A 24,640-nucleotide genomic window follows, 5' to 3' on the forward strand; every position below is an offset into this window, starting at 1 on the left:
TGGGCGTGGGAGCCATTCTTTCTCAGCGCTCCCTCTCTGACGACAAGGTCCACCCATGCGCGTATTTTTCTCATCGCCTGTCGCCGTCGGAACGTAACTATGATGTGGGAAACCGCGAACTGCTCGCCATCCGGTTAGCCCTAGGCGAATGGCGACAGTGGTTGGAGGGGGCGACCGTTCCTTTTGTCGTTTGGACTGACCATAGGAACCTTGAGTACATCCGTTCTGCCAAACGACTTAATGCGCGTCAGGCGCGCTGGGCGCTGTTTTTCGCTCGTTTCGAGTTCGTGATTTCTTATCGTCCGGGCTCTAAGAACACCAAGCCTGATGCTTTATCTCGTCTCTTCAGTTCTTCAGTAGCCTCTACTGACCCCGAGGGGATTCTCCCTGAGGGGCGTGTTGTCGGGTTGACTGTCTGGGGAATTGAGAGGCAGGTAAAGCAAGCGCTCACTCACACTCCGTCGCCGCGCGCTTGTCCTAGGAACCTTCTTTTCGTTCCCGTTCCTACTCGTCTGGCCGTTCTTCAGTGGGCTCACTCTGCCAAGTTAGCCGGCCACCCTGGCGTTCGGGGTACGCTTGCTTCCATTCGCCAGCGTTTTTGGTGGCCCACCCGGGAGCATGACACGCGTCGTTTCGTGGCTGCTTGTTCGGTCTGCGCGCAGACTAAGTCCGGTAACTCCCCTCCTGCCGGCCGTCTCAGGCCGCTTCCCATTCCCTCTCGACCGTGGTCTCACATCGCCTTAGATTTTGTCACCGGACTGCCTTCGTCAGCGGGGAAGACTGTTATTCTTACGGTTGTCGATAGGTTCTCTAAGGCGGCTCATTTCATTCCCCTTGCTAAGCTTCCTTCTGCTAAAGAGACGGCACAAATCATCATCGAGAATGTTTTCAGAATTCATGGCCTTCCGTCAGACGTCGTTTCGGACAGAGGTCCGCAATTCACGTCTCAATTTTGGAGGGAGTTTTGCCGTTTGATTGGGGCTTCCGTCAGTCTCTCTTCCGGCTTTCACCCCCAGTCTAACGGTCAAGCAGAACGGGCCAATCAGACTATTGGTCGCATCTTACGCAGTCTTTCTTTTCGCAACCCTGCGTCTTGGTCAGAACAGCTCCCCTGGGCAGAATACGCCCACAACTCGCTTCCTTCGTCTGCGACCGGGCTATCTCCTTTTCAGAGTAGCCTCGGGTACCAGCCTCCGCTGTTCTCATCTCAGTTCGCCGAGTCCAGCGTCCCCTCCGCTCAGGCTTTTGTCCAACGTTGCGAGCGCACCTGGAAGAGGGTCAGGTCTGCACTTTGCCGTTATAGGACGCAGACTGTGAGGGCTGCTAATAAGCGTAGAACTAAGAGTCCTAGATATTGTCGCGGTCAGAGAGTTTGGCTCTCCACTCAGAACCTTCCCCTTAAGACGGCTTCTCGCAAGTTGACCCCGCGGTTCATTGGTCCGTTCCGTATTTCTCGGGTCATTAATCCTGTCGCAGTTCGACTTCTTCTTCCGCGATACCTTCGTCGCGTCCACCCGGTCTTCCATGTCTCCTGTATCAAGCCCGTTCTTCGCGCCCCCGCTCGTCTTCCCCCCCCCCCCCCCCCATCCTTGTCGAGGGCGCACCCATCTACAGGGTCCGTAGGATTTTGGACATGCGTCCTCGGGGCCGTGGTCACCAGTACCTCGTAGATTGGGAGGGGTACGGTCCTGAGGAGAGGAGTTGGGTTCCCTCTCGGGACGTGCTGGACCGTGCGCTGATCGAGGATTTCCTCCGTTGCCGCCAGGTTTCCTCCTCGAGTGCGCCAGGAGGCGCTCGGTGAGTGGGGGGGGTACTGTCATGTATTGTCATGTTGTGTCTTTCTGTCCTTTCCTTTCACCCTGTCTCCCTCTGCTGGTCGTACTAGGTTACCGTTTCTGTCCCTCTTTCCCCCAGCTGTTCCTTGTCTTCTCTGACTACCTCATTCACCCCTTTTCCCACCTGTTCCCTTTTTCCCTCTGATTAGGTCCCTATATCTCTCTCTGTTTCTGCTCCTGTCTTTGTCGGATTCTTGTTTGTGTGTCTCATGCCTGAACCAGACTATCATCGTGTTTGCTGCAACCTTGTCCTGTCCTGTCGGAATCTACCTGTCCATCTGAGCCCACGTGTGTTCATCATTAAAGAAACTCTGTTTGTTAATTCGCTTTTGGGTCCTCATTCACGCACCTGACACACACCTGAGTTGATGAAGACCTATACCTGGGTTGAGGAAGACCTATACCTGGGTTGAGGAAGACCTATACCTGGGTTGAGGAAGACCTATCCCTGGGTTGATGAAGACCTATCCCTGGGTTGATGAAGACCTATCCCTGGGTTGATGAAGAGCTTGGTTGATGAATACCTATCCCTGGGTTGATGAAGACATATAGCTGGGTTGATGAAGACCTATCCCTGGGTTGATGAAGACCTATACCTGGGTTGATGAAGACCTATACCTGGGTTGATGAAGACCTACACCTGGGTTGATGAAGACCTACACCTGTGTTGATGAAGACATACACATATCACAATAATCAGAATAATAAACATGTTTTGCATTTTTCTGAACCCTAATAATCAGCTAATCAATAATCGGTATGTTTTCGATGTGTAAAATCGATCATTTCAGCTTCTAATGATACAATGTCCTGTACTGATTCTTGATTTGGTTCATTTCCATTCTTCTTGTTTAACAGGTGTGTCTCCAGGAGCCGACACTGTGCCTGGTGATGGAGTTTGCCCGGGGAGGACCGCTGAACCGAGCCCTGTCAGGGAAACGTATCCCACCATGCACCCTGGTAGACTGGGCCGTGCAGATCGCCCGTGCCATGCACTACCTCCACTGTGAGGCCATCGTCCCTGTCATACACAGAGACCTCAAGTCTAGCAACAGTAAGAGAACGTTTATATATGTGATATAGTAATAACATAGTAATAACATAGTAATAACATGGTAGTAACATGGTAGTAACATAGTATTAACATAGTAGTAACATAGTAGTAACATGGCAGTAATATAGTAATAACATAGTAATAACATAGTAGTAACATGGTAATAACATAGTAGTAACATGGTAATAACATAGTAGTAACGTGGTAACATAGTAATAACATAGTAGTAACACAGTAGTAACATATTAATAGCGTGATAACATAGTAATAACATAGTAGTAACATAGTAGTAACATAGTAATAACGTGGTAACATAGTAGTAACATATTAATAACGTGGTAACATAGTAGTAACATAGTAGTAACATAGTAGTAACATAATAGTAACATATTAATAACGTGATAACATAGTAATAACATAGTAGTAACATAATAGTAACATATTAATAACGTGGTAACATAGTAGTAACATAATAGTAACATAATAGTAACATATTAATAACGTGGTAACATAGTAGTAACATAGTAGTAACATAGTAGTAACATATTAATAACGTGGTAACATAGTAATAACATAGTAGTAACATGGCAGTAATATAGTAATAATGTGGTAATAACATGTAATAACATAGTAATAGCATAGTAATAACAGGGTAGTAACATAGTAATACCGTAGTAGTAACATATTAATAACATAGTAACAGCATAGTAATAACATGGTAACATGTAATAACATAGTAACATGGTAATAACATGGTAGTAATATAGTAATAACATAGTAGTGACATGGTAGTAATAACAGTAATACTGTAGTAATAACATAGTAGTAACATGGTAGTAATAACAGTAATACTGTAGTAATAACATAGTAGTAACATGGTATTAACAGGGTGGTAACGTAGTAGTAACATAGTAATAATGTAGTAGTAACGTAGTAATAACATAGTAGTAACATGGTAATAACATAGTAGCGACACGGTAGTAATATAGTAATAACAGTAATACTGTAGTAATAACATGGTAGTAATAACAGTAATACTGTAGTAATAGCATAGTAGTAACATGGTAGTAATAACAGTAATACTGTAGTAGTAACATAGTAGTGACATGGTAGTAATATAGTAATAACATAGTAATACTGTAGTAATAACATAGTAGTAACATGGTAATAACATGTAGTAATATAGTAATAACATAGTAATACTGTAGTAGTAACATAGTAGTAACATGTGCATAACATTCAATGAATCACTTGTGTTGCACATAGCCGTGGGAAGATGTTTTGGGTTGGGGGGTTCTGACTGCGGGGAGGGGAGTAGCCTGAGTATAGGTTAAGATTGGATAACAGTAGTCACTGCCGCCTAAGTTAATTTACCTCATGTTTTCAACGTGTGTGTGTGTGTGTGTGTGTGTGTGAGGAAGAGAACAAGAGGAGTGTTGTAACTAAATTAGGAAACACAACGTTGTGCCTATTAAAACTGAGCACAAATGGACAGCTATGTGATCCGTCGCGAGAGAAAAGCGCTCCCCTCGATCCAGCACCATCAGGTGGAAAGCGCTCCCCTCGATCCAGCACCATCAGGTGGAAAGCGCTCCCCTCGATCCAGCACCATCAGGTGGAAAGCGCTCCCCTCGATCCAGCACCATCAGGTGGAAAGCGCTCCCCTCGATCCAGCACCATCAGGTGGAAAGCGCCACTCACTCGGGCCGCGCCCCAACACTGTGTTCGACTACTGGGCTGGTGCTCTACCTCTTTGATATGGGCAGGAGCAGGCCTTCGAGGCCAGGCAAAGAGAATGCCATGTTCCTTATTTGATATTGGTCCCATTCCCTTCAAGTAAAACACTGGAATGGTAGATTTGCAATGGAAGAATGTGCAAAGTAGAAATAAAAATAATGGGGTGCAAAGGAGCTAAATAAATAAATAAATTAAATACAGTAGGGAAAGAGGTAGTTGTTTGGGCTAAATTATAGGTGGGCTATGTACAGGTGCAGTAATCTGTGAGCTGCTCTGACAGTTGGTGCTTAAAGCTAGTGAGGGAGATAAGTGTTTCCAGTTTCAGAGATTTTTGTAGTTCTTTCCAGTCATTGGCAGCAGAGAACTGGAAGGAGAGGCGGCCAAAGAAAGAATTGGTTTTGGGGGTGACTAGAGAGATATACCTGCTGGAGCGTGTGCTACAGGTGGGAGATGCAATGGTGACCAGCGAGCTGAGATAAGGGGGGACTTTACCTAGCAGGGTCTTGTAGATGACATGGAGCCAGTGGGTTTGGCGACGAGTATGAAGCGAGGGCCAGCCAACGAGAGCGTACAGGTCGCAATGGTGGGTAGTATATGGGGCTTTGGTGACAAAACGGATTGCACTGTGATAGACTGCATCCAATTTGTTGAGTAGGGTATTGGAGGCTATTTTGTAAATGACATCGCCGAAGTCGAGGATTGGTAGGATGGTCAGTTTTACAAGGGTATGTTTGGCAGCATGAGTGAAGGATGCTTTGTTGCGAAATAGGAAGCCAATTCTAGATTTAACTTTGGATTGGAGATGTTTGATATGGGTCTGGAAGGAGAGTTTACAGTCTAACCAGACACCTAAGTATTTGTAGTTGTCCACGTATTCTAAGTCAGAGCCGTCCAGAGTAGTAATGTTGGACAGGCGGGTAGGTACAGGTAGCGATCGGTTGAAGAGCATGCATTTAGTTTATGTATATATGAGGACTGGGTGGTGTGTATGAGGACTGGGTTGGTGTATATGAGGACTGGGTGGTGTATATGAGGACTGGGTGGTGTATATGGGGACTGGGTGGTGTATATGAGGACTGGGTGGTGTATATGAGGACTGGGTGGTGTATATGAGGACTGGGTGGTGTATATGGGAACTGGGTGGTGTATATGAGGACTGGGTGGTGTATATGGGGACTGGGTGGTGTATATGAGGACTGGGTGGTGTATATGAGGACTGGGTGGTGTATATGAGGACTGGGTGGTGTATATGAGGACTGGGTGGTGTATATGAGGACTGGGTGGTGTATATGGGAACTGGGTGGTGTATATGAGGACTGGGTGGTGTATATGGGGACTGGGTGGTGTATATGAGGACTGGGTTTTGTATATGGGGACTGGGTGGTGTATATGAGGACTGGTTGGTGTATATGAGGACTGGGTGGTGTATATGAGGACTGGGTTGTGTAAATGAGGACTGGGTTGTGTAAATGAGGACTGGGTGGTGTATATGAGGACTGGTTGGTGTAAATGGGGACTGGTGGTGTATATGGGGACTGGGTTGTGTATATGGGGACGGGGTTTGTATATGAGGACTGCTTGGTGTATATGAGGACTGGGTGGTGTATTTGAGGACTGGTTGGTGTATATGAGGACTGGTTGGTGTATATGGGGACTGGGTGGTGTACATGGGGACTGGTGGTGTAAATGGGGACTGGTGGTGTATATGAGGACTGGGTGGTGTATATGGGGACTGGTGGTGTAAATGGGGACTGGGTGGTGTATATGGGGACTGGTGGTGTAAATGGGGACTGGTGGTGTATATGAGGACTGGGTGGTGTATATGGGGACTGGTTGGTGTATATGGGGACTGGGTTGTGTATATGGGGACTGGGTTGTGTATATGGGGACTCGGTTGTGTATATGGGGACTGGGTTGTGTATATGGGGACTGGGTTGTGTATATGAGGACTGGTTGGTGTATATGGAGACTGGTGGTGTAAATGGGGACTGGTGGTGTATATGAGGACTGGGTGGTGTATATGGGGACTGGGTTGTGTATATGGGGACTGGGTTGTGTATATGGGGACTGGTTGGTGTATATGGGGACTGGGTTGTGTATATGGGGACTGGGTTGTGTATATGAGGACTGGTTGGTGTATCTGGAGACTGGGTGGTGTATATGGGGACTGGGTGGTGTATATGAGGACTGGGTGGTGTATATGGGGACTGGTTGGTGTATATGAGGACTGGGTGGTGTATATGAGGACTGGGAGGTGTATATGGGGACTGGGTGGTGTATATGAGGACTGGGTGGTGTATATGAGGACTGGGTGGTGTATATGGGGACTGGGTGGTGTATATGGGGACTGGGTGGTGTATATGGGGACTGGGTGGTGTATATGAGGACTGGGTGGTGTATATGAGGACTGGGTGGTGTATATGGGGACTGGGTGGTGTAAATGGGGACTGGGTGGTGTATATGATGACTGGGTTGGTGTATATGAGGACTGGGTGGTGTATTTGAGGACTGGGTGGTGTATATGAGGACTGGGTGGTGTATATGAGGACTGGGTGGTGTATTTGAGGACTGGGTGGTGTATATGAGGACTGGGTGGTGTATATGAGGACTGGGTGGTGTATATGAGGACTGGTTGGTGTATATGAGGACTGGGTGGTGTATATGAGGACTGGGTGGTGTATATGTGGACTGGGTGGTGTATTTGGGGACTGGGTGGTGTATATGAGGACTGGGTGGTGTATATGAGGACTGGGTGGTGTATATGAGGACTGGGTGGTGTATTTGGGGACTGGGTGGTGTATATGAGGACTGGGTGGTGTATATGAGGACTGGGTGGTGTATATGAGGACTGGGTGGTGTATTTGGGGACTGGGTGGTGTATATGAGGACTGGGTGGTGTATATGAGGACTGGGTGGTGTATATGAGGACTGGGTGGCGTATTTGAGGACTTGTGGAAACTTTTTGACTCCATTCCAAATATTCCATTCCAGTCATTATCCCTCCTATTGCTCCTCCCACCAGTCTCCTCTTTTGTGTGTGTATGTTCATTTGTGTGTGCGTGTGTGTGTGTGTGCGTGTGCGTGCATGGGTGTGTGTATATGCTTGTGTTTATGTGCATATGTGTGTGTGTGTGTGTGTGTGTGTGTGTGTGTGTGTGTGTGTGTGTGTGTGTGTGTGTGTGTGTGTGTGTGTGTGTGTGTGTGTGTGTGATTTACAGACTCACAAGGACCAAGTGAAATCGTAACATTAATCCAGGCCTGTGCTTCTTCCCTGCTTTCTTTCATTTTACACTTTGATCATCTCATTCCCTTTTCTCTTTTGTTCTTTCCCTTCCTGCTTGCTTCTCTCGCTCCTTTCATCGTGGCCTCCTTGTTTTCCCTTTTGTTCTCATCTTTATTTTGGAAAACAACTTTTAATAATTTATATTTGAATGACTGCCTGCCATCCCGCCACCAAAACCCCAAAATGGCCTGTATCCCTTTACATTCAAACCCCTCCTACCTTCCACCCCTGTTACCGTTATCCTCCCCACCCGCTCCAACCAAAACCCTCCTCGTCACCCCCTCCCTCACCAACACCCGCCCTCTCCTGGATCTCACATGCGACCTTTGGACCAGTCCTGATCCTGGAGAAGGTCGAGATGGAGGATCTGACCAACAAGACCCTGAAGATCACCGACTTCGGCCTGGCGAGGGAGTGGCACCGTACCACCAAGATGTCAGCCGCCGGCACCTACGCCTGGATGGCGCCCGAGGTCATCCGCTCCTCCACCTTCTCTAAAGGCAGCGACGTCTGGAGGTGGGCGGGGCGGGGGGGGGGGGGTGCATGGGCCGGGATAGGAAGTTGATGAGACAGGAAACTGTCTGTTCTATCTCACTTAGATCAAGAGGGCTGGAGGAGTTATTTATTCAGTTCTGGATCTGGTAAAGCATTGAGTCATTTATTCAGCTCTGGATCTACTAAAGCATTGAGTAATTTATTCAGTTCTGGATCTACTAAAGCATTGAGTCATTTATTCAGCTCTGGATCTACTAAAGCACTGCAGTAGTAGTATGATGACTGCACCCAAATAAGGAACCAACACTGTAATTGTTTTCAACGTCTTACCCTCGTCTGAAATCATAGAATAACCTAGCCACATCAGCTCTGATGAGGACAGGATTTAATTCCGTTGAGCTTCGTCAGCTATGCGGCATTGGAAAGGTAATTTCCAATGTGCTGCAGAAGGAGGGCTTTCTATGTTGCAGCAGACTCTCATGACTTCTCATTGACCATGCCAGGTGGCTTGAGTCCAGCCCTTGTTTTAGTATGAAATACCTGCCTGGCTGGAGGTGTGGAGGTAGTTGGAGGCCGTGGACAGGGAGGGCCCTGTCCCTGTCTCTCTGTGGTGCCATAATGCCCCCCCCCCCCCCCCCCCCCCCCCCCCCCCCCTCCCACCCCCAATATTGTTAATATTTACAATATTAACTAAATTATAATAAGAATAATAAAGATTGTCAACAGGGTAATCAGTAACAATAATAATGAATAGTAAATGTGCACGTTAGTTGGTCTGTCAGACACTGTCTGTCATCTTATGGCAGGCAGCAATGTAGTGCTCTGCCAACCCACAGCTCTCTGCGTCCTCCCCTAACCGGACGAGTAGCCTATCCTCATCAGAGAGGTCTTTGAAACCTTCAATAAGGTTGTCAAATTTAGGGAAATGACACTCATCGTTTGATACTTTTTAATAATGCAGCTCCGTCTCAGGTTCTGCTGTGGTGCAGTGGTTGCACAGCCTTTCCTCTACAGGAAGTCATGTTTGCATGTGTCTACCCTTCTCAATGGCAAGGCTGTGCTCACTGAGTTTGTACTTTTGATCAGTAACCATGGTCAAATAGTTTGCCACGGTGTACTTTCGATTTAGGGCCAGATAGCACTACATTTTGCTTTGTGCTTGTGTTTCCCAATAAGTTATGTCGTTTTGTTTTGACTGTGTTGTAATTTGGTTTATTCTGATTGATTGGATGTTCTGGTCCTGAGGCTTCAGTGTGTTAGTAGAACATGTTTGTGAACTCAGCCTCAGGACCAGCTGGATGAGGGGACTGAGGCTTCAGTGTGTTAGTAGAACAGGTTTGTGAACTCAGCCCCAGCTGGATGAGGGGACTGAGGCTTCAGGGTGTTAGTAGAACAGGTTTGTGAATTCAGCCCCAGGACCAGCTGGATGAGGGGACTGAGGCTTCAGTGTGTTAGTAGAACATGTTTGTGAACTCAGCCTCAGGACCAGCTGGATGAGGGGACTGAGGCTTCAGGGTGTTAGTAGAACAGGTTTGTGAACTCAGCCCCAGGACCAGCTGGATGAGGGGACTGAGGCTTCAGTGTGTTAGTAGAACAGGTTAGTGAACTCAGGACCAGCTGGATGAGGGGACTGAGGCTTCAGTGTGTTAGTAGAACAGGTTAGTGAACTGAGCCCCTGGACCAGCTGGATGAGGGGACTCTTTTCTTTGCTCAGCTCTTGGCATTGCAGGGCTTGGTAGTGATAGACTGTATTTTAGATGTTTCTAAAACGTACGTTTGTATTATTATTGGAAATTGGCCTAATTCTGCTCTGCGTGCATTGTTTGTAGTTTCCTCTGGACATGTAGGAGAATCTTGTGGAGTAACTACAATGTTGTTGATCCATCCTCAGTTTCTTCCTATCACAGCCATTCAATTCTGTAACTGTTTTTAAAAGTCACCATTGGCCTCATGGTGAAATCCCTGAGCGGTTTCCTTCCTCTCCGGCAACTGAGTTAGGAAGGAACCCCTGTAACTTTGTAGTGACTGGGTGTATTGATACATCATCCAAAGTGTAATTAATAACTTCACCATGCTCAAAGGGCTATTCTGTTTTATTTTTTTTTACCCATCAACCAATAGGAGCCCTTCTTTGCGAGGCATTAGAAAACCTCCCTGGTCTTTGTGGTTGAATCTGTGTTTGAAATTCACTGCTGGACTGAGGGACCTTACAGATAATTGTATGTGTGGGGGGTACAGAGATGAGGTAGTCATTCATAAATCATGTTGAACACTATTATTGCACACAGAGTGAATCTATGCTAATTGTGACAAGTTAAGCACATGTTTATTCCTGAACTTATTTAGGCTTGTCATAACAAAGGGGTTGAATACTTACTCACATTTCAGCTTTTCATTTGTAATTTATTTGTAAAAAAAATATAAATAATAATAATAATAATTGTGTGCAGTGACAACAAAAACAATCTAAATTTAATCCATTTAAGAACTTTGGTCTAATTCCCTGAAATCTGGATAACTTAATTAAGCTCTGAATTGTGGACACTAACACTTCGGGCTGAGGATTGTTCTAGAATTGTGGCCAATTCGTTGATGTAAATATTGAAGAATGCAGGGCTCAGATTGCAACCCTGGCGAAGGCCCCGCCCCTGGTTAAAGATTTCTGTTATTTACGTGCCAATTTTAATGCTGCACGTATTGCCAGTAGACATTGATTTAATTATGTGTTTTACCCCCTACACTACTTTCAATAACTTAGTAGAACAGTCCATTTTGGTATTATTTTGGTGGACAGGTTTATCTATCAGGGTCTCTAGGGTGTAAATATGATCGGTTGTACAATGTTTTGGTATAAATCCAATCAGGCTTTTGCTCAAGATGTTGTGATTATTAAGGAATTTGTTCATTCTCTCTCTCTGTCCATCAGCTTTCTGCTCTCTGCTGTCTATTATCTCTGCTGTCTATTATCTCTGCTGTCTATTATCTCTGCTGTCTATTATCTCTGCTGTCTATTATATCTGCTGTCTATTATCTCTGCTGTCTATTATCTCTGCTGTCTATTATCTCTGCTGCCTATTATCTCTGCTGTCTATTCTCTCTGCTGTCTATTATCTCTGCTGTCTATTATATCTGCTGTCTATTATATCTGCTGTCTATTATCTCTGCTGCCTATTATATCTGCTGTCTATTATATCTGCTGTCTATTATCTCTGCTGCCTATTATCTCTGCTGTCTATTCTCTCTGCTGTCTATTGTCTCTGCTGTCTATTGTATCTGCTGTCTATTGTATCTGCTGTCTATCCTCTCTGCTGTCTATTATATCTGCTGTCTATTATATCTGCTGTCTATTATCTCTGCTGCCTATTATATCTGCTGTCTATTATATCTGCTGTCTATTATCTCTGCTGCCTATTATCTCTGCTGTCTATTCTCTCTGCTGTCTATTGTCTCTGCTGTCTATTGTATCTGCTGTCTATTGTATCTGCTGTCTATCCTCTCTGCTGTCTATTGTATCTGCTGTCTATCCTCTCTGCTGTCTATTGTCTCTGCTGTCTATCCTCTCTGCTGTCTATTGTCTCTGCTGTCTATCCTCTCTGCTGTCTATTCTCTCTGCTGTCTATTGTCTCTGCTGTCTATCCTCTCTGCTGTCTATCCTCTCTGCTGTCTATTCTCTCTGCTGTCTATTGTCTCTGCTGTCTATCCTCTCTGCTGTCTATTCTCTAGCTGTCTATTCTCTCTGCTGTCTATTCTCTAGCTGTCTATTCTCTCTGCTGTCTATTCTCTCTGCTGTCTATTCTCTCTGCTGTCTATTGTCTCTTCTGTCTATTGTCTCTGCTGTCTATCCTCTCTGCTGTCTATTCTCTCTGCTGTCTATTCTCTCTGCTGTCTATTCTCTCTGCTGTCTATCCTCTCTGCTGTCTATCCTCTCTGCTGTCTATTCTCTAGCTGTCTATCCTCTCTGCTGTCTATTCTCTCTATTCACTTCCATCTCTTTCCTGATCTCTTCCTCCCGACCCTGTAGCTACGGGGTTCTTCTGTGGGAGCTGCTGACGGGAGAAGTCCCATTCAGGGGCATTGATTGTCTAGCGGTGGCATATGGAGTAGCCATGAATAAGCTGGCGTTGCCCATCCCTTCTACCTGCCCAGAGCCCTTCGCCCGTCTTATGGGAGGTAAGATGAGCTGCTTTCTGTTAGGTATTCTTCAATGAGGCCAACAGCCACCTGCACAGAGCCCTTCACCCTTCTTATGGAAGGTAAGATGATTTCTGTTAGGTATTCTTCAATGAGGCCAACAGCCACCTGCCCAGAGCCCTTCGCCCTTCTTATGGGAGGTAAGATGAGCTGCTTTCTGTTAGGTATTCTTCAATGAGGCCAACAGCCACCTGCCCAGAGCCCTTCGCCCGTCTTATGGGAGGTAAGATGAGCTGCTTTCTGTTAGGTATTCTTCAATGAGGCCAACAGCCACCTGCCCAGAGCCCTTCACCCGTCTTATGGGAGGTAAGATGAGCTGCTTTCTGTTAGGTATTCTTCAATGAGGCCAACAGCCACCTGCCCAGAGCCCTTCGCCCGTCTTATGGGAGGTAAGATGAGCTGCTTTCTGTTAGGTATTCTTCAATGAGGCCAACAGCCACCTGCCCAGAGCCCTTCGCCCGTCTTATGGAAGGTAAAATGAGCTGCTTTCTGTTAGGTATTCTTCAATGAGGCCAACAGCCACCTGCCCAGAGCCCTTCGCCCGTCTTATGGGAGGTAAGATGAGCTGCTTTCTGTTAGGTATTCTTCAATGAGGCCAACAGCCACCTGTTTGTTGACAGAACGTACACATTGTTACCTTAATAATACAGATTATTTGATTATAATAATATGTATATAAATAGATATGTCCATCTCCATCCTGATCCATAATAGATAGATTGATATTTGTGCAAAACTCTATTATAACTTATTTTCATTGAGGTCCTCTGTAGATCCATGGAGTGCCGTCATATATATATATATATATATATATATTTATATAACTTTTGACCAGTAGTGTATATATTTATTATATATATAGAGAGAGAGATACTAACAAAACATTACATCAAAGATTTTTTATAACTAACCCAAGATAGATCACAGCATGTCGTTTCCAATGGAAACAAATTAATCATGGTGGGGCAGGGACAAGCAAGGAGGTGGGCAGAGCCAAGCACGAGCTAGCAGGAGCCTATTGGCGCGTTCTAGCATCTATTTGCATATTTCCGTTAAGGAACGCCTACTCTTTGAAATGCGCTTGTGCAGTAATTTAATTTGCCCTTCCACTCCATCTGAACAACGCAACTTCGGCAAAGGGTAAAATCTATAAAACTTAGTCCACTCTGTTTGTAAAATATTGTAGTTTTGGAAACCGAAAACTGTATTGAGATCAAATGTTTCATCAATGAGAACAGTAGCAGAATGTCGGCCAAATTCCATCTCTTCTTCTCCCACTGCCGGGCCACTGGGCTTCCTCTCACCACCATATTTGGTAGTGAGTGGAAACGGCCAACAGGATGCTTCACATTTATCACATCCAGTGAAATATCTGTCTCATTGTTCTATCTCATCCCGTCAGTAGAGGATGCCTGTTTTTTTTTGTTTAATGCCTTCCTCACCATCTTAAATAAGCATGCCCCATTCAAGAAATTTAGAACCAGGAACATATATAGCCCTTGGTTCTCTCCAGACCGGACTGCCCTTAACCAACACAAAAACATCCTGTGGCATTCTGCATTAGCATCGAACAGCCCCCGTCATATGCAACCTTTCAAGGAAGTTAGAAACCAATATACACAGGCAGTTAGAAAAGCCAAGGCTAGCTTTTTCAAGCAGAAATTTGCTTCCTGCAACACAAACTCAAACAGATTCTGGGACACTGTAAAGTCCATGGAGAATAAGAACACCTCCTCTCAGCTGCCCACTGCACTGAAGATAGGAAACACTGTCACCACCGATAAATCCACTATAATTGAGAATTTCAATAAGCATTTTTCTGCGGCTGGCCATGCTTTCCACCTGGCTACCCCTACCCCGATCAACAGCACTGCACCCCCCACAGCAACTCGCCCAAGCCTTCCCATTTCTCCTTCTCTCAAATCCAGTCAGCTGATGTTCTGAAAGAGCTGCAAAATCTGGACCCCTACAAATTAGCAGGGTTAGACAATCTGGACCCTTTCTTTCTAAAATGATCTGCCGAAATTGTTGCCACCCCTATTACTAGCCTGTTCAACCTCTTTCGTGTCGTCTGAGATTCCCAAAGATTGGAAAGCAGCTGCGATCATCCCCCTCTTCAAAGGGGGGGGACACTCTTGACCCAAACTGCTACAGACCTATATCTATCCTACCCTGCCTTTCTAAGGTCTTTGAAAGCCAAGTCAATCAATCCTACGTACTTATAGGTATACATCAATGAGGTCGCTCTTGCTGCTGGTGATTCTATTATCCACCTCTACGCAGACGACACCATTCTGTATACTTCTGGCCCTTCTTTGGACACTGTGTTAACTAACCTCCAGACGAGCTTCAATGCCATACAACTCTCCTTCCATGGCCTCCAATTGCTCTTAAATACAAGTATAACTAAATGCATGCTCTTCAACTGATCACTGCCCGCCCGTCCAACATCACTACTCTGGACGGTTCTGACTTAGAATACGTGGACAACTACAAATACCTGAGTGTCTGGTTGGACTGTAAACTCTCCTTCCAGACTCACATCAAACATCTCCAATCCAAAGTTAAATATAGAATTGGCTTCCTATTTCCCAACAAAGCATCCTTCACTCATGCTGCCAAACATACCCTTGTAAAACTGACCATCCTACCAATCCTCGACTTCGGCGATGTCATTTACAAAATAGCCTGCAATACCCTACTCAATGAATTGGATGCAGTCTATCACAGTGCCATCTGTTTTGTCACCAAAGCCCCATATACTACCCACCACTGCGACATGTACGCTCTCGTTGGCTGGCCCTTGCTTCATACTCGTCACCAAACCCACTGGCTCCATGTCATCTACAAGACCCTGCTAGGTAAAGTCCCCGCTTATCTCAGCTCTCTGGTCACCATAGCATCACCCACCTGTAGCACGCGCTCCAGCAGGTATATCTCTCTGGTCAACCCCAAAACCAATTCTTCCTTTGGCTGCCTCTCCTTCCAGTTCTCTGCTGCCAATGATTGGAACGAACTACAAAAATCTCTGAAACTGGAAACAATTATCTCCCTCACTAGCTTTAAGCACCAACTGTCAGAGCAGCTCACAGATTACTGCACCTGTACATAGCCCACCTATAATTTAGCCCAAACAACTACCTCTTTCCCTACTGTATTTATTTATTTTGCTCCTTTGCACCCCATTATTTATATCTCTACTTTGCACATTCTTCCACTGCAAAACTACCATTCCAGTATTTTACTTGCTATATTGTATTTACTTCACCACCATGGCCTTTTTTTGCCTTTACCTCCCTTATCTCACCTCATTTGCTCACATCGTATATAGACTTATTTCTACTGTATTATTGACTGTATGTTTGTTTTACTCCATATGTAACTCTGTGTCGTTGTATGTGTCGAACTGCTTTGCTTTATCTTGGCCAGGTCGCAATTGTAAATGAGAACTTGTTCTCAACTAGCCTACCTGGTTAAATAAAGGTGTTCTCAACTTGCCTACCTGGTTAAATAAAGGTGAAATTTAAAATAAAAAAATAAAAAATCAGAACGTCAGTTTACCTTCTCTTGCCGGGCCACTGGGCTTCCTCTCACCACCATATTTGGTAGTGAGTGGAAACGGCCAACAGGAAGCTTCACATTTATCACATCCAGTGAAATATCTGTCTCATTGTTCTATCTGTGGTACATCTAAACACACCACCTTTATTAACTTCTTCTTCTTCTTCTCTCCTCCAGACTGCTGGAGTCCAGACCCACACCTACGACCTCTCTTCACCAGTATCCTGGACCAGCTGACGACTATAGAGGAATCGGGTTTCTTTGAGATGCCAGTCGAGTCCTTCCACTCCCTGCAGGACGACTGGAAGATGGAGATTCAGGAGATGTTCGACCAGCTCAGGGTCAAGGAGAAGGTAGGGATACTTTCACAAGATCAGAGGCCTCTGCCGTGGCGGTTTCCACATTATACCACGAGATTTGTTTGTGCTGTCTTTACAACTTTAATGGTTGTTGAACCAGGCTATGGAGAGTGATATGCTGTAGTGTAATCTATAATCCCCCCCTCCCTCCCCCCCCTGAAAAAACAAAAAATCTGACCACAAGTGTTAAATCTCCCCTGACCTCTAACCTTGTCTCCAGGAGCTGAGGTCGTGGGAGGAGGAGCTGAGTCGTGCTGCGCTGCAGCAGAAGAGCCAAGAGGAGGAGCTTAGGAGGAGGGAGCAGGAGCTGGCGGAGAGGGAGATCCACATCCTGGAGAGAGAGCTGAACGTTATCATCCACCAGCTGTATCAGGAGAAACCCCGTGTGGAGAGCAGGCAGGGCAAGTTCAGACGCTCACGGCTCAAACTGAAGGACGGGAACAGGATCAGTCTGCCTTCAGGTAGGTATTTTCATCAGTAGGACAGGGCCAGCAATCTGATGTCTGTGGGTCTCACATGCAGGGATAGGATCCACAATGGCTCTGCGCTACTGCCCATTGAAGAGTTGACTGTTTGTGTGCGTTGGAGTGCATCTGTGTCTGAATGTTTGTTTCTGTTTCTATGTGTGAATGCATGTTGCCATGGCAAAGAGTGGCTCAACTCCTACAGTTTTAGTTATATATTTATTTAGTTATATATTTATATTTATTTAGTTATATATTTATTTAGTTATATATTTATTTAGTTATATATTTATATTTATTTAGTTATATATTTATATTTATTTAGTTATATATTTATTTAGTATATATTTATTTAGTTATATATTTATATTTATTTAGTTATATATTTATATTTATTTAGTTATATATTTATTTAGTTATATATTTATTTAGTTATATATTTATATTTATTTAGTTATATATTTATTTTTATTTAGTTATATATTTATTTAGTTATATATTTATATTTATTTAGTTATATATTTATTTTTATTTAGTTATATATTTATTTAGTTATATATTTATTTTTATTTAGTTATATATTTATATTTATTTAGTTATATATTTATTTAGTTATATATTTATATTTATTTAGTTATATATTTATATTTATTTAGTTATATATTTATATTTATTTAGTTATATATTTATATTTATTTAGTTATATATTTATTTTTATTTAGTTATATATTTATTTAGTTATATATTTATTTTTATTTAGTTATATATTTATATTTATTTAGTTATATATTTATTTAGTTATATATTTATATTTATTTAGTTATATATTTATATTTATTTAGTTATATATTTATATTTATTTAGTTATATATTTATATTTATTTAGTTATATATTTATTTTTATTTAGTTATATATTTATTTTGTTATATATTTATATTTATTTAGTTATATATTTATTTTTATTTAGTTATATATTTATTTAGTTATATATTTATTTTTATTTAGTTATATATTTATATTTATTTAGTTATATATTTATTTAGTTATATATTTATATTTATTTAGTTATATATTTATATTTATTTAGTTATATATTTATATTTATTTAGTTATATATTTATATTTATTTAGGTATATATTTATATTTATTTTGTTACAATGGGGCAAAAAAGTATTTAGTCAGCCACCAAGTGTGCAAGTTCTCCCACTTAAAAAGATGAGAGAGGCCTGTAAAAATCCAGAAAATCACATTGTAGGATTTTTAATGAATTTATTTGCAAATTATGGTGCAAAATAAGTATTTGGTCACCTACAAACAAGCAAGATTTCTGGCTCTCACAGACCTGTAACTTCTTCTTTAAGAGGCTCCTCTGTCCTCTTACAATTGCGACCTGCCCCACTGTATATGTCCCTATATAAAAATAGCAAAACATTTCAAATGATTGAGTGACAGGTTGGTGCAAAATCTGTAACTCCGCTGCTCTGTGTCAGCACCATGGACAGAGTGAGCTGGGGGGGCTATGGAAAGCCCCTGGGCGGTTAGGTATGACTCCTCTGGGTTTCCATAACAAAAAAACAGTGCTCCTCAGTGGTAAAATAACGTGAAAGACCTCTGCTTGTAATATTTTGATGTATAAAGGACGGGGTCAAGTTTACAGATGAACCTGCTTCACTGAACTGTGCCTCACGTCCCACCACTACAGAGTTGAGTTAGCCTCTTAGCCAGCTGTAACAGGCGTTAGTGTTATTCGCCAATTTCGCTTTAACCAGCTAATCTGCCACTGCCGCGATGGATATCAGAAATGAAAACCACGAGGCCGCCGTCAAGCCCGGTAGCGAGGATGCTGCCGACCTCCAGCTAAGAGGCTTCAACAAGTGTCGCCAGGATAATGGCTCCACAGTCCCTCCTCCAACTCCGACTGTTCCTGACGATCTTGGAACAGAGGAGCCAGCCCAGGTTAGCCTATAGAATCCTATTACCCAAGATGCATGGTTGAGAGGTGGCTGGAATATTCAGTTACTGCAGATTGCGGCACCTCTTGGCCAAAAGCACTCAATGGTCTCCGCATTTGAACTTTTATGTTTATTGTGGTACAGCGTGATATAAACAGAATTCAATATAATTGTGCCCTCACGCCAAATTCAATTTAGACCAGGCCCTATTCCCCATATAGTGCACTACTTTAGACCAGAGCCCTATTCCCCATATAATGCACTAGTTTAGACCAGAGCCCTATTCCCTATATAGTGCACTAGTTTAGACCAGAGCCCTATTCCCTATATAGTGCACTAGTTTAGACCAGAGCCCTATTCCCTATATAGTGCACTAGTTTAGACCAGAGTCCTATTCCCTATATAGTGCACTAGTTTAGACCAGAGCCCTATTCCCTATATAGTGCACTAGTTTAGACCAGAGCCCTATTCCCCATATAGTGCACTACTTCAGACCAGAGCCCTATTCCCCATATAGTGCACTAGTTTAGACCAGAGCCCTATTCCCCATATAGTGCACTACTTTAGACCAGAGCCCCATTCCCCATATAGTGCACTAGTTTAGACCAGAGCCCTATTCCCTATATAGTGCACTACTTTAGACCAGAGCCCTATTCCCTATATAGTGCACTACTTTAGACCAGAGCCCTATTCCCCATATAGTGCACTAGTTTAGACCAGAACCCTATTCCCTATGTAGTGCACTACTTTAGACCATAGACTGTTCACTTGGCTACTGTCCGGCAAACGGAACTGGAGCATCGGCTTTCGGACCAACAGGCTCAGAGACCCTCAACCTGTTAAATAGCCATTAGACAGTTAAATAGCCATTAGACAGTTAAATAGCCATTAGACTGTTAAATAGCCATTAGACTGTTAAATAGCCAGTGTGTATGTAGTGTGTGTGTGTGTGTTTGTGTGAGTGTCAGTGTAGTGTGTGTGAGTGAGTGTGTTTTTATAGTGTGTGTGTGTGAGTGTGTTTTTATAGTGTGTGTGATTGAGTGTGTTTTTATAGTGTGTATATATAGTGTGTATATACAGTGGGGCAAAAAAAGTATTTAGTCAGCCACCAATTGTGCAAGTTCTCCCACTTAAAAAGATGAGAGAGGCCTGTAATTTTCATCATAGGTACACTTCAACTATGACAGACAAAATGAGAAAAAAAATCCAGAAAATCACATTGTAGGATTTTTTATGAATTTATTTGCAAATTATGGTAGAAAATAAGTATTTGGTCACCTACAAACAAGCAAGATTTCTGGCTCTCACATACCTGTAACTTCTTCTTTAAAAGGCTCCTCTGTCCTCCACTCGTTACCTGTATTAATGGCACCTGTTTGAACTTGTTATCAGTATAAAAGACACCTGTCCACAACCTCAAACAGTCACACTCCAAACTCCACTATGGCCAAGACCAAAGAGCTGTCAAAGGACACCAGAAACAAAATTGTAGACTGAATCTGCAATAGGTAAGCAGCTTGGTTTGAAGAAATCAACTGTGGGAGAAATTATTAGGAAATGGAGACATACAAGACCACTGATAATCTCCCTCGATCTGGGGCTCCACGCAAGATCTCACCCCGTGGGGTCAAAATGATCACAAGAACGGTGAGCAAAAATCCCAGAACCACACGGGGAGACCTAGTGAATGACCTGCAGAGAGCTGGGACCAAATTAACAAAGCCTACCATCAGTAACACACTACGCCGCCAGGGACTCAAATCCTGCAGTGCCAGACGTGTCCCCCTGCTTAAGCCAGTACATGTCCAGGCCTGTCTGAAGTTTGCTAGAGAGCATTTGGATGATCCAGAAGAAGATTGGGAGAACGTCATATGGTCAGATGAAACCAAAATATAACTTTTTGGTAAAAACTCAACTCGTCGTGTTTGGAGGACAAAGAATGCCGAGTTGCATCCAAAGAACACCATACCTACTGTGAAGCATGGGGGTGGAAACATCATGCTTTGGGGCTGTTTTTCTGCAAAGGGACCAGAACGACTGATCCGTGTAAAGGAAAGAATGAATGGGGCCATGTATCATGAGATTTTGAGTGAAAACCTCCTTCCATCAGCAAGGGCATTGAAGATGAAACGTGGCTGGGTCTTTCAGCATGACAATGATCCCAAACACACCGCCCGGGCAACGAAGGAGTGGCTTCGTAAGAAGCATTTCAAGGTCCTGGAGTGGCCTAGCCAGTCTCCAGATCTCAACCCCAAGAAAATCTTTGGAGGGAGTTGAAAGACCGTGTTGCCCAACAACAGCCCCAAAACATCACTGATCTAGAGGAGATCTGCATGGAGTAATGGGCCAAAATACCAGCAACAGTGTGTGAAAACCTTGTGAAGACTTACAGAAAATGTTTGACCTCTGTCATTGCCAACAAAGGGTATATAACAAAGTATTGAGATAAACTTTTGTTATTGACCAAATACTTATTTTCCACCATAATTTGCAAATAAATTCATTAAAAATCCTACAATGTGATTTTCTCATTTTGTCTGCAATAGTTGAAGTGTACCTATGATGAAAATTACAGGCCTCTCTCATCTTTTTAAGTGGGAGAACTTGCACAATTGGTGGCTGACTAAATACTTTTTTGCCCCACTGTATAGCTCCACATTGATCTGGTAACTTCCTGTATATAGCTCCTCATTGATCTGGTACTTCCTGTATATAACTCCACATTGATCTGGTACTGGTACTTCCTGTATTTTGCTCCACATTGATCTGGTACTGGTACTTTCTGTATATAGCTCCACATTGATCTGGTACTGGTACTTCCTGTATATAGCTCCACATTGATCTGGTACTGGTACTTCCTGTATATAGCTCCACATTGATCTGGTACTGGTACTTCCTGTATATAGCTCCACATTGATCTGGTACTTCCTGTATATAGCTCCACAGTGACCTGGTACTTCCTATATATAGCTCCACATGGATCTGGTACTGGTACTCCCTGTATATAGCTCCACATTGATCTGGTACTTCCTGTATATAGCTCCACATTGATCTGGTACTTCCTGTATATAGCTCCACATTGACCTGGTACTTCCTGTATATAGCTCCACATTGATCTGGTACTCCCTGTATATAGCTCCACACTGATATGGTACTGGTACTTCCTGTATATAGCTCCACATTGATCTGGTACTGGTACTTCCTGTATATAGCTCCACATTGATCTGGTACTTCCTGTATATAGCTCCACCTTGATCTGGTACTTCCTGTATATAGCCCCACATTGTGTATGTAGCCTGTATGTAGCCTGTATGAAGGCTGTATGTAGCCTGTATGAAGCCTGTTTGTAGCCTGTTTGTAGCCTGTATGTAGCCTGTATGAAGGCTGTATGTAGCCTGTATGAAGCCTGTATGAAGCCTGTATGTAGCCTGTATGAAGGCTGTATAAAGCCTGTATGTAGCCTGTATGAAGCCTGTATGTAACCTGTATGTAGCCTGTATGTAGCCTGTATGTAGCCTGTATGAAGGCTGTATGTAGCCTGTATGAAGGCTGTATGTAGCCTGTATGTAGCCTGTATGTAGCCTGTATGAAGCCTGTATGAAGGCTGTATGTAGCCTGTATGTAGCCTGTATGAAGGCTGTATGAAGGCTGTATGAAGCCTTTATGACGCCTGTATGTAGCCTGTATGAAGCCTGTATGTAGCCTGTATGAAGCCTGTATGAAGGCTGTATGTAGCCTGTATGAAGGCTGTACGAAGCCTTTATGACGCCTGTATGTAGCCTGTATGAAGCCTGTATGTAGCCTGTATGAAGCCTGTATGAAGCCTGTATGAAGGCTGTATGTAGCCTGTATGAATGCTGTATGTAGCCTGTATGTAGCCTGTATGAAGCCTGTATGAAGCCTGTATGTAGCCTGTATGTAGCCTGTATGAAGGCTGTATGTAGCCTGTATGAATGCTGTATGTAGCCTGTATGTCAAATCAAATCAAATCAAATCAAATTTTATTTGTCACATACACATGGTTAGCAGATGTTAATGCGAGTGTAGCGAAATGCTTGTGCTTCTAGTTCCGACAATGCAGTAATAACAAGTAATCTAACTAACAATTCCAAAACTACTGTCTTGTACACAGTGTAAGGGGATAAAGAATATGTACATAAGGATATATGAATGAGTGATGGTACAGAGCAGCATAGGCAAGATACAGTAGATGGTATCGGGTACAGTATGTACAAATGAGATGAGTATGTAAACAAAGTGACATAGTATAGTATAAAGTGGCTAGTACTGTATTACATAAGGATACCGTCGATGATATAGAGTACAGTATATACGTATGCATATGAGATGAATAATGTAGGGTAAGTAACATTTATATAAGGTAGCATTGTTTAAAGTGGCTAGTGATATATTTACATCATTTCCCATCAATTCCCATTATTAAAGTGGCTGGAGTTGAGTCAGTGTCAGTGTGTTGGCAGCAGCCACTCAGTGTTAGTGGTGGCTGTTTAACAGTCTGATGGCCTTGAGATAGAAGCTGTTTTTCAGTCTCTCGGTCCCAGCTTTGATGCACCTGTACTGACCTCGCCTTCTGGATGATAGCGGGGTGAACAGGCAGTGGCTCGGGTGGTTGATGTCCTTGATGATCTTTATGGCCTTCCTGTGACATCGGGTGGTGTAGGTGTCCTGGAGGGCAGGTAGTTTGCCCCCGGTGATGCGTTGTGCAGACCTCACTACCCTCTGGAGAGCCTTACGGTTGAGGGCGGTGCAGTTGCCATACCAGGCGGTGATACAGCCCGCCAGGATGCTCTCGATTGTGCATCTGTAGAAGTTTGTGAGTGCTTTTGGTGACAAGCCGAATTTCTTCAGCCTCCTGAGGTTGAAGAGGCGCTGCTGCGCCTTCTTCACGATGCTGTCTGTGTGAGTGGACCAATTCAGTTTGTCTGTGATGTGTATGCCGAGGAACTTAAAACTTGCTACCCTCTCCACTACTGTTCCATCGATGTGGATAGGGGGGTGTTCCCTCTGCTGTTTCCTGAAGTCCACAATCATCTCCTTAGTTTTGTTGACGTTGAGTGTGAGGTTATTTTCCTGACACCACACTCCGAGGGCCCTCACCTCCTCCCTGTAGGCCGTCTCATCGTTGTTGGTAATCAAGCCTACCACTGTTGTGTCGTCCGCAAACTTGATGATTGAGTTGGAGGCGTGCGTGGCCACGCAGTCGTGGGTGAACAGGGAGTACAGGAGAGGGCTCAGAACGCACCCTTGTGGGGCCCCAGTGTTGAGGATCAGCGGGGAGATGTTGTTGCCTACCCTCACCACCTGGGGGCGGCCCGTCAGGAAGTCCAGTACCCAGTTGCACAGGGCGGGGTCGAGACCCAGGGTCTCGAGCTTGATGACGAGCTTGGAGGGTACTATGGTGTTGAATGCCGAGCTGTAGTCGATGAACAGCATTCTCACATAGGTATTCCTCTTGTCCAGATGGGTTAGGGCAGTGTGCAGTGTGGTTGAGATTGCATCGTCTGTGGACCTATTTGGGCGGTAAGCAAATTGGAGTGGGTCTAGGGTGTCAGGTAGGGTGGAGGTGATATGGTCCTTGACTAGTCTCTCAAAGCACTTCATGATGACGGATGTGAGTGCTACGGGGCGGTAGTCATTTAGCTCAGTTACCTTAGCTTTCTTGGGAACAGGAACAATGGTGGCCCTC

At 43.9% G+C, this 24,640-nt stretch overlaps 1 protein-coding gene across 1 annotated transcript in view; it reads left to right on the forward strand.

Moving 5' to 3' along the window:
• The window catches only part of map3k9 (mitogen-activated protein kinase kinase kinase 9), a 52,228-nt gene that overhangs the window by 18,741 nt on the left and 8,847 nt on the right, over positions 1 to 24,640 (forward strand). The window contains exons 3-7 of the mRNA XM_036955349.1: positions 2,694 to 2,889; positions 8,245 to 8,425; positions 12,426 to 12,574; positions 16,334 to 16,509; positions 16,736 to 16,976. Of these exons, the coding sequence (XP_036811244.1) occupies positions 2,694 to 2,889; positions 8,245 to 8,425; positions 12,426 to 12,574; positions 16,334 to 16,509; positions 16,736 to 16,976 (943 nt within the window). The remainder of the gene's footprint in view (positions 1 to 2,693; positions 2,890 to 8,244; positions 8,426 to 12,425; positions 12,575 to 16,333; positions 16,510 to 16,735; positions 16,977 to 24,640) is intronic.

This window comes from Oncorhynchus mykiss, chromosome 19 (assembly GCF_013265735.2).
Source record: "Oncorhynchus mykiss isolate Arlee chromosome 19, USDA_OmykA_1.1, whole genome shotgun sequence".
In the NCBI taxonomy this organism is placed as follows: Eukaryota; Metazoa; Chordata; class Actinopteri; order Salmoniformes; family Salmonidae; genus Oncorhynchus; species Oncorhynchus mykiss.